Source organism: Mya arenaria, chromosome 15 (genome assembly GCF_026914265.1).
Source record: "Mya arenaria isolate MELC-2E11 chromosome 15, ASM2691426v1".
NCBI lineage: Eukaryota > Metazoa > Mollusca > Bivalvia > Myida > Myidae > Mya > Mya arenaria.
This window is the reverse complement of record NC_069136.1, coordinates 30,642,671-30,656,868: the sequence shown is the minus strand read 5'-3', so window position 1 is coordinate 30,656,868 and position 14,198 is coordinate 30,642,671. Positions and strand designations below refer to the sequence as shown.

Below are 14,198 nucleotides of genomic sequence, written 5' to 3'. Positions count from 1 at the left end.
ATTTTCACTTTGTAAACAATCAATCGTTCAGCTTATACATTCAATAACTTTTTTGTAAAGGCCTCTAGAAACATAGGTTAAAAAACCGAGAGACGCATACACGTGTGGTCTCCGGGTAGGCGTATTTATATTGCGAGAAAGGTGATATAACTTACTTACCAGGTGAAAATACATCCTTGAAACACCGAAATTCCTTTCAACGCCGCCATTTTATTCGGCTTCACACAATTTCCCTCACTTAAAATTCGGCGAACACATTTCACTTTGGACCACCTGTATATGGAAACAGCTTCAAAAGATCACTTCTTGTTGATGACGATATTGTATAAGCATTCCGTACTAGCAAGATGGTTGCGTTGTTTACCTGGAGATCCTTGTAGGTTCCATACAGCTCCTCCACTTCGTCATCTCGCAGTCTCTGTGAAAGAAATGTCAATGTCTGATACACATACGTGGTATTCAGCTGGTACATGCTCTACACGCATGGAATACAGTGCACTTTAGTCAGATGAAAGTCTTCTACACATATTCAATATTCAATTACTTATTATGAGCTTTCGAGTTTTAGTTCTTTTTTAATACATTCTGTGGCAACACATCGCCGCATTTTTTTTATTTTAAGATCAGTCAAACTGACTTGACCCGGTTTCTCGAACAAGCTTAAGTCCCTTTTAACAGGATCAAGGTAAGCCCACTATATTTGTTTTGGTACTATTTGTGTGATTTTCTCATTTTCTAGAGTTTAAAGACATTTAGGTCAGTAATTGTAACCATATAATTTTAACCATGTTAAAATACTTTTTTAACAACAAAAAGTAACCTTTTTGCAAGATAGCAATCGGCTAACATAAATACTATTCACACTATTGTTCACTAGGACTTACATGTACATTGTTAAGTTTGTCCATGGACTTCCGGTAATCATTCAGCTGCGCCCTCCAGCGACCGTGCGCTCCGGAAGCAGCGTCAACCGCAGCCTTGTTTTCCCCATACGGAGTTCCTTCCAGGTTTTCCTAAACACCAAACAGACAATGATCAACATTCAGACATAATCTCAGAACTAAATGTATGTGTGCAGACTTCAGCAAGGAACTTAATGTATGTGTGCAGACTTCAGCTATGAACTTAATGTATGTGTACAGACTTAAGCTATGAACTTAATGTATATGTGCAGACTTAAGCTATGAACTTAATGTATGTGTGCATACTTCAGCTAGGAACTTAATGTATGTGTGCAGACTTAAGCTATGAACTTAATGTATGTGCGCAGACTTAAGCTATGAACTTAATGTATGCGTGCAGACTTCAGCTATGAACTTAATGTATGTGTGCAGACTTCAGCTAGGAACTTAATGCATGTGTGCAGACTTTAGCTATGAACTTAATGTATGTGTGCAGACTTCAACTAGTAACTTAATGCATGTGTGCAGACTTCAGCTATGAACTTAATGTATGTGTGCAGACTTCAGTTATGAACTTAATGTATGAGTGCAGACTTCAGCTATGAATTTAATGTATGTGTGCAGACTTCAGCTAGGAACTTAATGCATGTGTGCAGACTTAAGCTATGAACCTAATGTCAACGTACATTCATAAGCTGAGAACTTATAGTCCACATGCAGACATAGGCTACAGACTGATTGGTCACGTGTTGGCGTAAGGACTCGATGTATTAGTGCAAATATAAGCTAAGAAATCAATTTCTGTGTGATGGAAAGTCAGAACTCACAATCATACCAGGTATACACACCTTATTTTGTTGAAGTTTTTAATACTCAGTAATACGGTTTGACCATACAATGATAAAAGACTTCGTCGGCATGACCAAATGCAGTATTAAAATCTATTTTATTTCGACCTTCCTAAGATAACCATATTCTAGTAAATCTAGCCAGACGACGAGGATATACCTTCTGATCAAGTAGCCACCGCAGACATTTCTGTACTTCCTGTTCCGCCATCCGTCGCTGAAAACAAACAAACCAGGTCATAAATCTGAAAAAGGGAAACACCCAGATAACCTTTCGTAAAGGGGAAGGGCAATATAAATAATACGGCAATTTATCAGACTTTTTCAAATGCACTTTCAAAATTCTGTCCACTTTATGAGACGATGATTAAAGTATTAGATTACAACGCCTTCTTAAAGCGCATAACGTTATTTGTTTAACCCCAAACTGTAATTTGTTCGTGCACAAGCGCGTGTAGAGGCTAACTAGCAGAAATCAACGAAACCAAAGCATTGTTAACTACAAAACGTATGTACCAAATAGTCGTTGACAGAGCAAAGACTTCGGTAGAATAGGATACGGTGACTCCTGGGTGACCAGGTATTTTCACTGTGCCGTTTTATAACATACATCCGCATTTTGAAGTTATCAATTATAACACATCCAAGTCGATAAATATGAGAAAATCACTTGTCATAAATCCTTAAAATTTGCAATCAAACGTGATCATATTTGTGAACGCTGAAGACAATACTAAAGAATAGGGTATGGTGCTTTCTTTCTTCCTTTATATATTTCACAATGTCCAGCAGGGGCGTAGCTAATAATGGATCGTTGAAGACTTATAATACGGTTTTTGCTTTATTATCAAAATAAGCTATTCATTGAAAATATTATCTCTTGAATGTCTTGTTCGATAGCGTCAAAATAACATTGTTTCACACATACTTTAATATGTTGTATACAATAAACGATTTTAACGGCTGCATGAAACAGAAATTCCTATGAGAGTCAAGTTTGGATACTAGAACGGATACGCCACTGAGATACAGACCACAGGTCGTTAATTGTTGGAAACAATAGATTATCTATTGTCATTTGTGCTCCTATTTAGTGGAACTGTCTTTAAAATTCGTCGTTCTTATCAATCAACAGTTTTGTTCCTCCATTTACTAAAATATCTAATGGTAACCCAGTGCATTACATTTTAAATTCAACGTCAATACAATTTGTTCATTGTAGCTTAGATGAATGTTGTTTGGTAAGGACAGATGCTTGTATTGTACATAAAAAGAGGGGTAAAACGCACAAAGGCCAAGCTATTGCGTAAAAATGACTACACCATTGAAGTGTAAAGTTTGTGATCTGATTTTCTCAAGAAGTTCTGACGCACATGGTGGTCGAGATAAGTCTTCCTAAACAGTGTCCCCCAAGACCGTCAGAGCCACCTCATGTACGCATGGTCGCGCATGGTGGTCGAGATAAGTCCTCTTTAATTTTTCTCCATAGCCATCAGAGCCAAATCCAATTCGTCGCCTTCAATAACGATTGTAATCGAAAATTATCAATTGTCGTGATCTCATATTGTTGATATTTGTGGTTGTATTTGTAACAACTGAATATAAAGAAGGATTTGAGTTGACAACACACATTAGAAAACAATGGCAGTAAACATTGAGCCAGTGTTCTACAGATTTAAGATTAACAACTAAAATCATTTATTGAAACGGGCTCCTATTCATGCTTTGTATGTTGTCAGAACCATCTCTTGTACGGGTGGTCGTGCTATGAAGGTTGTCATAGCCATCTTTTGTATATGTGGTCGTGATATGTAGGTTGTCAGAGCCATCTTTTGTATATGTGGTCGTGATATGTAGGTTGTCAGATCCATCTTTTGTATATGTGGTCGTGCTATGTAGGTTGTCAGAGCCATCTTTTGTATATGTGGTCGTGCTATGTAGGTTGTCGGAGCCATCTTTTGTATATGTGGTCGTGCTATGTAGGTTGTCAGAGCCATCTTTTGTATATGTGGTCGTGCTATGTAGGTTGTCAGAGCAAACTGTTTTACGGGTGGTCGTGCTATGAAGGTTGTCAGAGCCATATCTTGTACGGATGGTCGTGCTTTGAAAGGTTGTCAGAGCCATCTCTTGTACGGCTGGTCGTGCTATGTAGGTTGTCAGAGCCATCTCTTGTACGGATGGTCGTGCTTTGATAGGTTGTCAGAGCCATCTCTTGTACGGATGGTCGTGCTATGTAGGTTGTCAGACCCATCTCTTGTACGGGTGGTCGTGCTATGTAGGTTGTCAGAGCCATCTCTTGTATGGATGACCGTGCATTGTAGGTTGTCAGAGCCATCTCTTGTACGGATGGCCGTGCTATGTAGGTTGTCAGAGCCATCTCTTGTACGGGTGGTCGTGCTATGTAGGTTGTCAAAGCCATCTCGTGTACGGGTGGTCGTGCTTTGTAGGCTTTCAGAGCGATCTGTTGTAAGGGTGGTCGTGCTTTGTAGGTTGTCAGAGCAATCTCTTGTACGGATGGTCGTGTTATGTAGGTTGTCAGAGCCATCTCTTGTACGGGTGGCCGGGCTATGTAGGTTGTCAAAGCAATCTCGTATACGGGTGATCGTGCTTTGTAGGCTGTCAGAGCGATCTCTTGTACGGATGGCCGTGCTTTGTAGGTTGTCAAAGCCATCTCGTGTACGGGTGGTCGTGCTTTGTAGGCTGTCAGAGCGATCTCTTGTACGGATGGCCGTGCTTTGTAGGTTGTCAGAGCGATCTCTTGTACGGACGGTCGTGCTTTGTATGTTGTCAGAGCCATCTGTTGTACGGATGGCCGTGCTTTGTAGGTTGTTAGAGCGATCTCTTGTACGGGTGGTCGTGCTTTCTAGGTTGTCAGAGCGATCTCTTGTACGGATAGTCGTGTTATGTAGGTTGTCAAAGCCATCTCGTGTACGGATGGCCGTGCTTTGTAGGTTTTCAGAGCGATCTCTTGTACGAATGGTCGTGCTATGTAGGTTGTCAGAGCCATCTCTTGTACGGGTGGCCGTGCTATGTAGGTTGTCAAAGCAATCTCGTGTACGGGTGGTCGTGCTTTGTAGGCTGTCAGAGCGATCTCTTGTACGGATGGCCGTGCTTTGTAGGTTGTCAAATCCATCTCGTGTACGGGTGGTCGTGCTTTGTAGGCTGTCAGAACGATCTCTTGTATGGATGGCCGTGCTTTGTAGGCTGTCAGAGCGATCTCTTGTACGAACGGTCGTGCTTTGTAGGTTGTCAGACCCATCTCTTGTACGGATGGCCGTGCTTGGTAGGTTGTTAGAGCGATCTCTTGTACGAACGGACGTGCTATGTAGGTTGTCAGAGCGATCTCTTGTACGGATGGTCGTGTTATGTAGGTTGTCAGAGCCATCTCTTGTACGGGTGGCCGGGCTATGTAGGTTGTCAAAGCAATCTCGTATACGGGTGATCGTGCTTTGTAGGCTGTCAGAGCGATCTGTTGTACGGATGGCCGTGCTTTGTAGGTTGTCAAAGCCACCTCGTGTACGGGTGGTCGTGCTTTGTAGGCTGTCAGAACGATCTCTTGTACGGATGGCCGTGCTTTGTAGGTTGTCAGAGCGATCTCTTGTAGGGACGGTCGTGCTTTGTATGTTGTCAGAGCCATCTGTTGTACGGATGGCCGTGCTTTGTAGGTTGTCAGAGCGATCTCTTGTACGGACGGTCGTGCTATGTAGGTAGTCAGAGCGATCTCTTGTACGGGTGGTCGTGCTTTCTAGGTTGTCAGAGCGATCTCTTGTACGGATAGTCGTGCTATGTAGGTTGTCAAAGCCATCTCGTGTACGGATGGCCGTGCTTTGTAGGCTGTCAGAGCGATCTCTTGTATGGATGGTCGTGCTATGTAGGTTGTCAGAGCGATCTCTTGTACGGATGGTCGTGCTTTGTAGGTTGTCAGAGCGATCTCTTGTACGGATGGTCGTGCTATGTAGGTTGTCAGAGCGATCTCTTGTACGGATGGTCGTGCTATGTAGGTTGTCAGAGCGATCTCTTGTACGGGTGGTCGTGCTATGTAGGTTGTCAGAGCCATCTCTTGTACGGGTGGTCGTTCATTATAGGCCATCAAATCCATCTCTTGTACGGATGGCCGTGCTATGTAGGTTGTCAGAGCGATCTCTTGTACGAATGGTCGTGCTATGTAGGTTGTCAGAGCCATCTCTTGTACGGGTGGCCGTGCTATGTAGGTTGTCAAAGCAATCTCGTGTACGGGTGGTCGTGCTTTGTAGGCTGTCAGAGCGATCTCTTGTACGGATGGCCGTGCTTTGTAGGTTGTCAAAGCCATCTCGTGTACGGGTGGTCGTGCTTTGTAGGCTGTCAGAACGATCTCTTGTACGGATGGCCGTGCTTTGTAGGTTGTCAGAGCGATCTCTTGTACGAATGGTCGTGCTATGTAGGTTGTCAGAGCCATCTCTTGTACGGATGGCCGTGCTTGGTAGGTTGTTAGAGCGATCTCTTGTACGAACGGTCGTGCTATGTAGGTTGTCAGAGCGATCTCTTGTACGGATGGTCGTGCTTTGTAGGTTGTCAGAGCGATCTCTTGTACGGATGGTCGTGCTATGTAGGTTGTTAAAGCCATCTCGTGTACGGATGGCCGTGCTTCGTAGGCTGTCAGAGTGATCTCTTGTACGGATGGTCGTGCTTTGTAGGTTGTCAGAGCGATCTCTTGTACAGATGGCCGTGCTTTGTAGGTTGTCAGAGCGATGGTCGTGCTATGTAGGTTGTCAGAGCGATCTCTTGTACGGGTGATCGTGCTATGTAGGTTGTCAGAGCAATCTCTTGTACGGGTGGTCGTTTATTATAGGCTATCAAATCCATCTCTTGTACGAATGGCCGTGCTTTGTAGGTTGTCAGAGCCATCTCTTGTACGGGTGGCCGTGCTTTGTAGGTTGTCAGAGCCATCTCTTGTACGGGTGGTCGTGTTATGAAGGTTGTCAGAGCCATCTCTTGTACGGATGGTCGTGCTTTGTAGGTTGTCAGAGCGATCTCTTGTACGGATGGCCGTGCTATGTAGGTTGTCAGAGCCATCTCTTGTACGGGTGGTCGTTCATTATAGGCTATCAAATCCATCTCTTGTACGGGTGGTCTTGCTATGTAGGCTGTCAAAGCGATCTCTTGTACGGGTGGTCGTTCATTATAGGCTATCAAATCCATCTCTTGTACGGGTGGTCGTGCTTTGTAGGCACCCTTCTTTCCGCTTGATGCGCTTGTTTGCTGCCAGCTACTGTGTTCCATCAGTAGCAGTATTTTCATTTTTTCTGGATCTTATCGCATAAGGACGAGTTTTGGTAGTGAACCAAATGGCCATGTCTTTAATATAGAGTGTTATATGTTTTGGTGCGGGTTTCACGTGTATTTTGTTACTGTCTGCCTTTTATGTAAAAGCGTATTGTATACACAGAAATGAACATTATTAGTTTTTTTTGTACTGAAAAAATCTTGGATATAGAAAATGTATTTGGCATGACGTGTATTTTTGCTCAATAAAATATTTAAACCAAAATCATTACAGTTACAACTAAGATCATTAGAATCCCATTAGCAGCGGAATTGAAGAGAACAAAGCATGTATGAATATTCTTAAAGATAAAATAGTAATATAAAGAGAAATTTATTTTGGTAGGCAGCAGGAATCGATACCGGGACCTCTGACGAGTAGACGAGGTGGTTACCGCCGAACTACTGGGGCATCGATACAAAGTTCATGACGTTGCAGCGACAGTTGTCAACTTTTCATTGTTTATGCTAACGTTTTACGGGAAGCATTCAAGATATTATGTCTGTATTCGTAAAAATAAACAAATATATTAACTAAAACCGAGAGTGTGTCTTTAATGAAACGGTTGTCTCTCTTGCCCCAGTGAGCTATGATATGTATGTGATTTGTTCTATATGTTATTAATACGGAGATGGTCGCTTCCCCAAACAAACTCTTTAAATCGAATAATATCTGTATCTCCATTTTGCCCCATAAACTCACAAGACTAAATTTAATCCTTATAAAGTTTCGGTGTTTAACATTTCAATATCCCCATCTTGTGTTTGTTTATGGGTCATATTTTATGATTAAAGCGACAGTGCCGTTCTGATTTTAGTACGGCACTACATTTTTACAACCTGATACAATTTGTTACTTTATCATCAATTTTACTTTAAAAGGCACCCAAAGGTTAAGAATGGCATCACATATATTTAAAAGAATACTATTTTAAACTGTCTGAATTTGACACAATCATTTAACTTCTTACACATGTGAGCCCCCGCTTTGTTGAAACGACAAGGAAAATCATTTTGACTAATTAGCTATGCATTTCACTTGCTGGAAGATATCCTTCAGAACCTGAAGTATACATTTGACTGAGATAGATTGTCTATCGACAGCGAATGTATATGCAACTCTTTTAACGCGGGGGAGGGATGTAAGCTTATTTACCCTCGCCATCGGGTATCCATTCGGCGAGGAACTTTTAACGCATCATAGCAGGGGCTTTAAGTAGCGATATGTTGTTTTCAAGAATATGTGTCATGCAATGATCCATATGGGCAGAACATTAGTAACTGCTGACGAAGTAACTACACAGTCGACAAAGTAACTAAACGGTAGGAACCAGTCTCGACGCAGTAACTACACTGTCGACGCAGTAACTACACTGTCGACGCAGTAACTACACTGTCGATGCAGTAACTACACTGTCGACGCAGTAACTACACTGTCGACGCAGTAACTACACTGTCGACGCAGTAACTACACTGTCGACGCAGTAACTACACAGTCGACGCAGTAACTACACTGTCGACGCAGTAACAACACTGTCGACGCAGTAACTACACAGTCGACGCAGTAACTACACTGTCGACGCAGTAACTACACTGTCGACGCAGTAACTACACTGTCGACGCAGTAACTACACAGTCGACGCAGTAACTACATTGTCGACGCAGTAACTACACTGTCGACGCAGTAACTACACAGTCGACGCAGTAACTACACAGTCGACGCAGTAACTAATCTGTCAACAAAGTGTATTTTAATACGCAGTAACTACACTGTCGACGAAATGTATTTTAATACGCAGTAACTACACTTTCGACTAAGTGTATTTTAATACGCAGTAGCTACACTGTCGACGCATTCACTACACTGAAGTTACTATATACAATGAAATAACTGCACTTTAGAGGCAGTAACTATACAGTAAACGCAATCCGGAAGAAAATGGCCAATTATGTCATTCAATAATACGTAATATATCTACACACATATTGTAAAATGACTAAATTATGTATTATAAGTAAATAAGATTTCGATACAGGCATTTGTCAACAATAAAGACTTAATACAAATAATGAAAGATACTTTACCAGATCATTCCATACATCTAAGTACATACAAGGCTACACTATATTATGATGTTTAGGTAATTTGTAAATATTCCCCTAGGGCTGGTAACGTTTACATTGCTTCATTAGTTTTCTTCACATTACTGTTTGACATACAAACGTTAATGAAAGTAAAATATATCAACAGTTCAAGTAAAAAGAATATAAGATTTGTGTGTCACCGGTTGTAATGAATGACGTTTAATGCTATAAGGTAAAAAAAACCGGAGCCAGTATCTGATATACCTTTAAATAAGAGCACTAATTGTTCATAAATCAAGCTTACAATGACACCGTGTGGCAGGCAACCATGTTTAATAATGTATGTAAAACTTACTGATATTCACGATGGGAATTTGATTAATATCCAACCTTTTTGTTCTTCTTTCGCTCTTACTTCAAATAAACACAACTCTCAGAACCTTTCTTCTTCAAAATAAAATTCAGCATGTGTTCAAAGTCAGATTGAAATTGAATTTAATCACCGCCTACGTTTTATAGGATATCCAAATAAGGGAAAGATTTACAATTTGAGTACGTTGAACGATACGCGTTATAAATATATACATATATAAACTGCATTCTTGTTATACTACTCATATTTCTTCGCCACAGAGCGTAAAGTCGGCTTTTGAATTCGTAAACAATTCATTTGAATGATAAAAGCTGTATAAAAATGCAACCAAAAATGTCAACGCATTGATGATTTTCAACCGTGGCATGCGCAATTCTATAAAATGAATAGTTGAAGTCATTAAACGATTCAATCTCAAAAGAAATCACACTAGCGTAGGTTTTTGTGTGTGTTTATATTAAATTGTTTGATGCCTTGATCTGGCTTAGGGGAGAAATTTCGAAGGTACTTTTAAAGGAAACTGACGTGCATGCACTTGTTTAACGTTAAAGGAGAGAGCACATCTCTCATAAAGATAGAACAAGTTATGAACGCTTTTAGATATTACCCTACTGCATCCAGGCTCCAATCCTACTGACGGACGGACGGACAACCAGCGAGTGGACGCAAACAATCGGACGATCAGGCTTGTGGGCACACATAAACTTACATACAGAGCAGCAGACTAACAGACTGACAGACAAACATACCCCCACACAGACATGTTGGGGTGAAAGCATATCTCATGTACGTGTAAATGTACAGCAGGCTACCCAAATTACCTTATGTCTCACGTGAAGTTTACCCAGGAACCAGTAACACATGTCCCGGTAATAGAACCACGCTATGTGCATCGTGGTTATCATGGCCGGCTTTTTCTCCTGGTTTTACCCAAATGTTATAAAAACGATTTGCTATATTCAGATATCCTTAGATGCAAATCAAAACTCGGTGACACTCCTGAATGTGTTTGTTTTTGCTGTAGTTTTGCACATTATTTGTTGAAGACTTATATTGATATTTAATAAAACACTCTGTATCCATAGTAACCGCATATTTGCACTAATATAAATTCACGATCTTGGCGTCTGGGACATGAAGGTCAAGGTTACATATCGTGGCTACACGGTTTTCACTGTAAATCAGCAAAATCAGCAAATTATTCTAATTGATCTTCTGTTTGCACAATGTCACAAGTGTTAAACTCTTCATGAACGAACATTTAAACTCACAATCCCACACTATCCTTAAAAGAAACAGCCCACGTTAATTTAAATAGTTGGGATATAACCAAATCTTGTATTAAGATTTAATTCTTCTTTTTAATATGATTGATTACGCATGCATTCACACCAGGTTTAAAGATACCTTCCACACATAAAAGGAATGTGTTTCACTACTCGTGCGGTTTTATCATGTGTTCACGAATATAAAAATACTTTGACATTCATGCTTCGTATATCAAGGGAAAGCATGAACTCATATATTATTTAAACATGTGTTTTATAGAAATTGAAAACTGAATAATTTAATAATGAAGGGGAAAAAAACATTTAAACAACATAATTGAAAGATAAAGACTTAGGGATTTATTTCAAATTATAAAAGGTAAAAATTGATCATAGATAAATAAATAAGGCAAATAAATAACATTCCAAACGTAAATAAGGTAAGCCATCCAGCATTAGGGTATAAAGATGTGTTAGTGCAATTAAGATATTAACATCGAGGACATGTCTATGTTTTATATGATTATTAAGCAGTTGTATTTGTTTCTTAAATAACAAAATGCAATATCGAATAAGCTTTCGCTAAAAATGTTTAAAGTATTCAAACTTAACATTGTTTTAACTTTAAAATGAACTTTTACCAAAAGCAATTTGTTGTACTCATGATGGATGACTTACCTTAAACCTTGATTCATTTAAATATGTTTTCACCCCTATTCATAAATCACTCAACGAACTTAAATGTATGTTTTAAATCAGAAGAAAGAAGACAACTTACTTAATTCCTGTATACGGATGATTCTATACGATACAGATGGTTTTTATCGAGGATGTCACAATATTAATGAGAACGATGGTACCTGACACTAAATGTGACGTTTTGATAGACAGTTTTACGTGTAACGTTATACCGAGTATATAAGTCACCGTGACCTTCCTAGCTTTCTTACAGTGGAGACAGATATTTGTTTGAATGTCATTCACCTTTATAATATTTTGAGTATTTTGTACGTTTATTTGTATATAAAGAAAGTATTTGGTATTAGTATAAAACCGTATGATAAAACTGAAAGGTCGAGAAATGCCTCAATCAAAATCACATGAGTGGTATACCATTCACGCTAGAAGTAAGCGGGTCGTAGATAACTTTGAACTGCAACTATGTGACATTTATGGGAAAGTGATACTGATCCTGTAATAAATGTAACGCAATATACACAACCTGTGGGCGATAGGCTTGTTTTATGAATGGAAATCCTATTTTTGCCCTATTCGTATAACATGTTTATTGTTTAATAAATAGTAACTTAACTATATAGATTTGTTCTTGCCGTGGCACGTCGCGTACATGGGGCCAGGAAACAATTTATCCCCTGTTTGGGGAGTTTTACCTAGAAGTATTTAAGTAGGAAACATACAATAATTAGGATGCTATTTTAATTTGATTATCAAAGCGTTATGGATTTTATATCTCACCGTATCTATAATGGTTATTTCCATTTTAAACTCCATCTCTAGAGATGACACCGTTTGAGCACAACCGATGACATGATAGTTCCCACTATCACCCTGTCCTAAACATATTGACCTTTCATTGACAGTGCAAGTCTTTAATTACGCGTACTTGGTAGTCAGTGTGGTCAATTGTTCGTGAAATTGGCAGATGTACATAAAACTGCATTCAATTGTTAAAAGATAAGTCGATTTCACATGGAGTTTGCCCATTGAAGTAGTTTTAAATAGAAACAAGGGGGAAATCAACAAAATTAAACAAATTATTAGGGAATTGAACTTATATTATAAGATTATAAGGTAATGAAATTGATAGTATAATATACGAATTTACCAGCTACGATATACGTTAAAATGGTTAAGGCGGGCACTGACATATTAACTTGAATTATAATCCGCTTTTTTATAAAAAATAAACATATTTGTTTGGAGGAAAACAGGACTTCGTGTATACATACCAGTCATGATTCCATAATGGTACTGTTCGAAACACGTACGGTTGTATTAAAGATGTAAGAGACATGATTTAAGTAGCATGGTCACTAGACTCACGTTATATGCACTACGAATACGGTTATAATACGAGTGCATTGTATATAATATACATAAATATATAGCAAACATTTAGTCAATAAATTGAGGAAGTTTTGTGACGAGGTGACAGTTCAGAATGCTAAGTTCTGTATTTTGTTCCATAAAATACAGCAGGTTTCTCGTTAAAACAATTAGTGCGTATTAATGTAAAGTTGTGTGAAATCACATTTACAACAAGTGCTAAGTACAAAATAGATAAAACTCTTACATCTTTAAGTTCCTCTCGAACATGTGTCCTAAACTCCATACTTAAATCCTTCCTTATCTGCACACACACACGTTTAACAGTGCACAGTCCTGCTGTAAATATGCAAATGCGCGCGGGATTGAAGCTTGCTACCCCGAAGTGAATTTAATGAATACTTACGATAAATTAAACGGCAAAAAGCCTCTTTAATCAAACTTAGCGCAACTCGATCTTTAGGTATACGACATTCCTTCCATCTCAAAGCAGCAATGCGTAAAAAGTACTTAAACTACGTCCAGTCTATATAACAGTTTCATTTTACTGTGTCGGGAGGGAAGTTATTATGGTTTGATAAATAAATACGCCATGCTTTGCCTAATTGTGATTGATATAAGCAAGAATAAATGTGGTGTAAATGCTTTAAGGCGTACGTGAAGTTTCGTATATGCCCATCTTCCATGTTTCGGTCGGCGTTAAGTTTTGTCATTTATATATCGTACAATATTAGTTAAGTATTTTTTTTAAAGAAATGACAACCCACGTTTATTGTTCAATCTTCTGAAAGTATTTAACTTAATAAATATAACAAGGAGAGTTTAACTGTATTACGTTATAATATCGATCGATTTGATTGATGAGGGAGGGGGCGACGGAGAAACATGATGCTGATGATGGCATTATTCGTACAACCATTTATTTGCGAGGAGTGGTGTATACAAAATATTTAAACCACTTGGTGGGAAACTATTGACAGGACCATAATTGAACCCTGGTGCTATGGACGATTGAACTATTTTGTTACGCCTGTGCTATGGTCTATTAGCATTTTCATCAGGTTGAAGTTATATCAATAATGGTTTGATTTATAACATTTGCGAACAATTAAAGGTTAAACCCTTTTTATTCTTAAGTTTAAGGATATATATGTATGTTTTCTTTTTTGATTCCTAGGACGATAGACATTGTGACAGCGAATGAAACGACAACATGGTAGCTAAGCAGCATTTAAATACGTCTGCCGTTTGGCTTGTCAAATAACACATACACTCTTTTATATTTCGCTTGTCCTGTTTTGTGAATCAAGTGTTTTGCAAATATGCAGTCGATAAGTATAGCATATTAAATGAT

General features: G+C 39.1%; 1 protein-coding gene across 5 annotated transcripts in view; it reads right to left on the bottom strand.

Annotated features, from left to right (window-relative positions):
* Positions 1–13,339, bottom strand: part of LOC128220597 (uncharacterized) — a 29,721-nt gene extending 16,382 nt beyond the window's left edge. Inside the window, exons 1-4 of one of the 5 annotated variants that reach the window (XM_052929052.1) lie at positions 13,251–13,339; positions 1,911–1,967; positions 885–1,013; positions 365–418 (exon numbers count right to left, since the gene is read on the bottom strand). In XM_052929052.1, the coding sequence (XP_052785012.1) occupies positions 365–418; positions 885–1,013; positions 1,911–1,961 (234 nt within the window). In that variant the 5' untranslated portion in view covers positions 1,962–1,967; positions 13,251–13,339. The other 4 variants (XM_052929049.1, XM_052929048.1, XM_052929051.1 and 1 more) reach the window with 4 other exon arrangements.
* Positions 13,340–14,198: the final 859 nt, after the last annotated feature.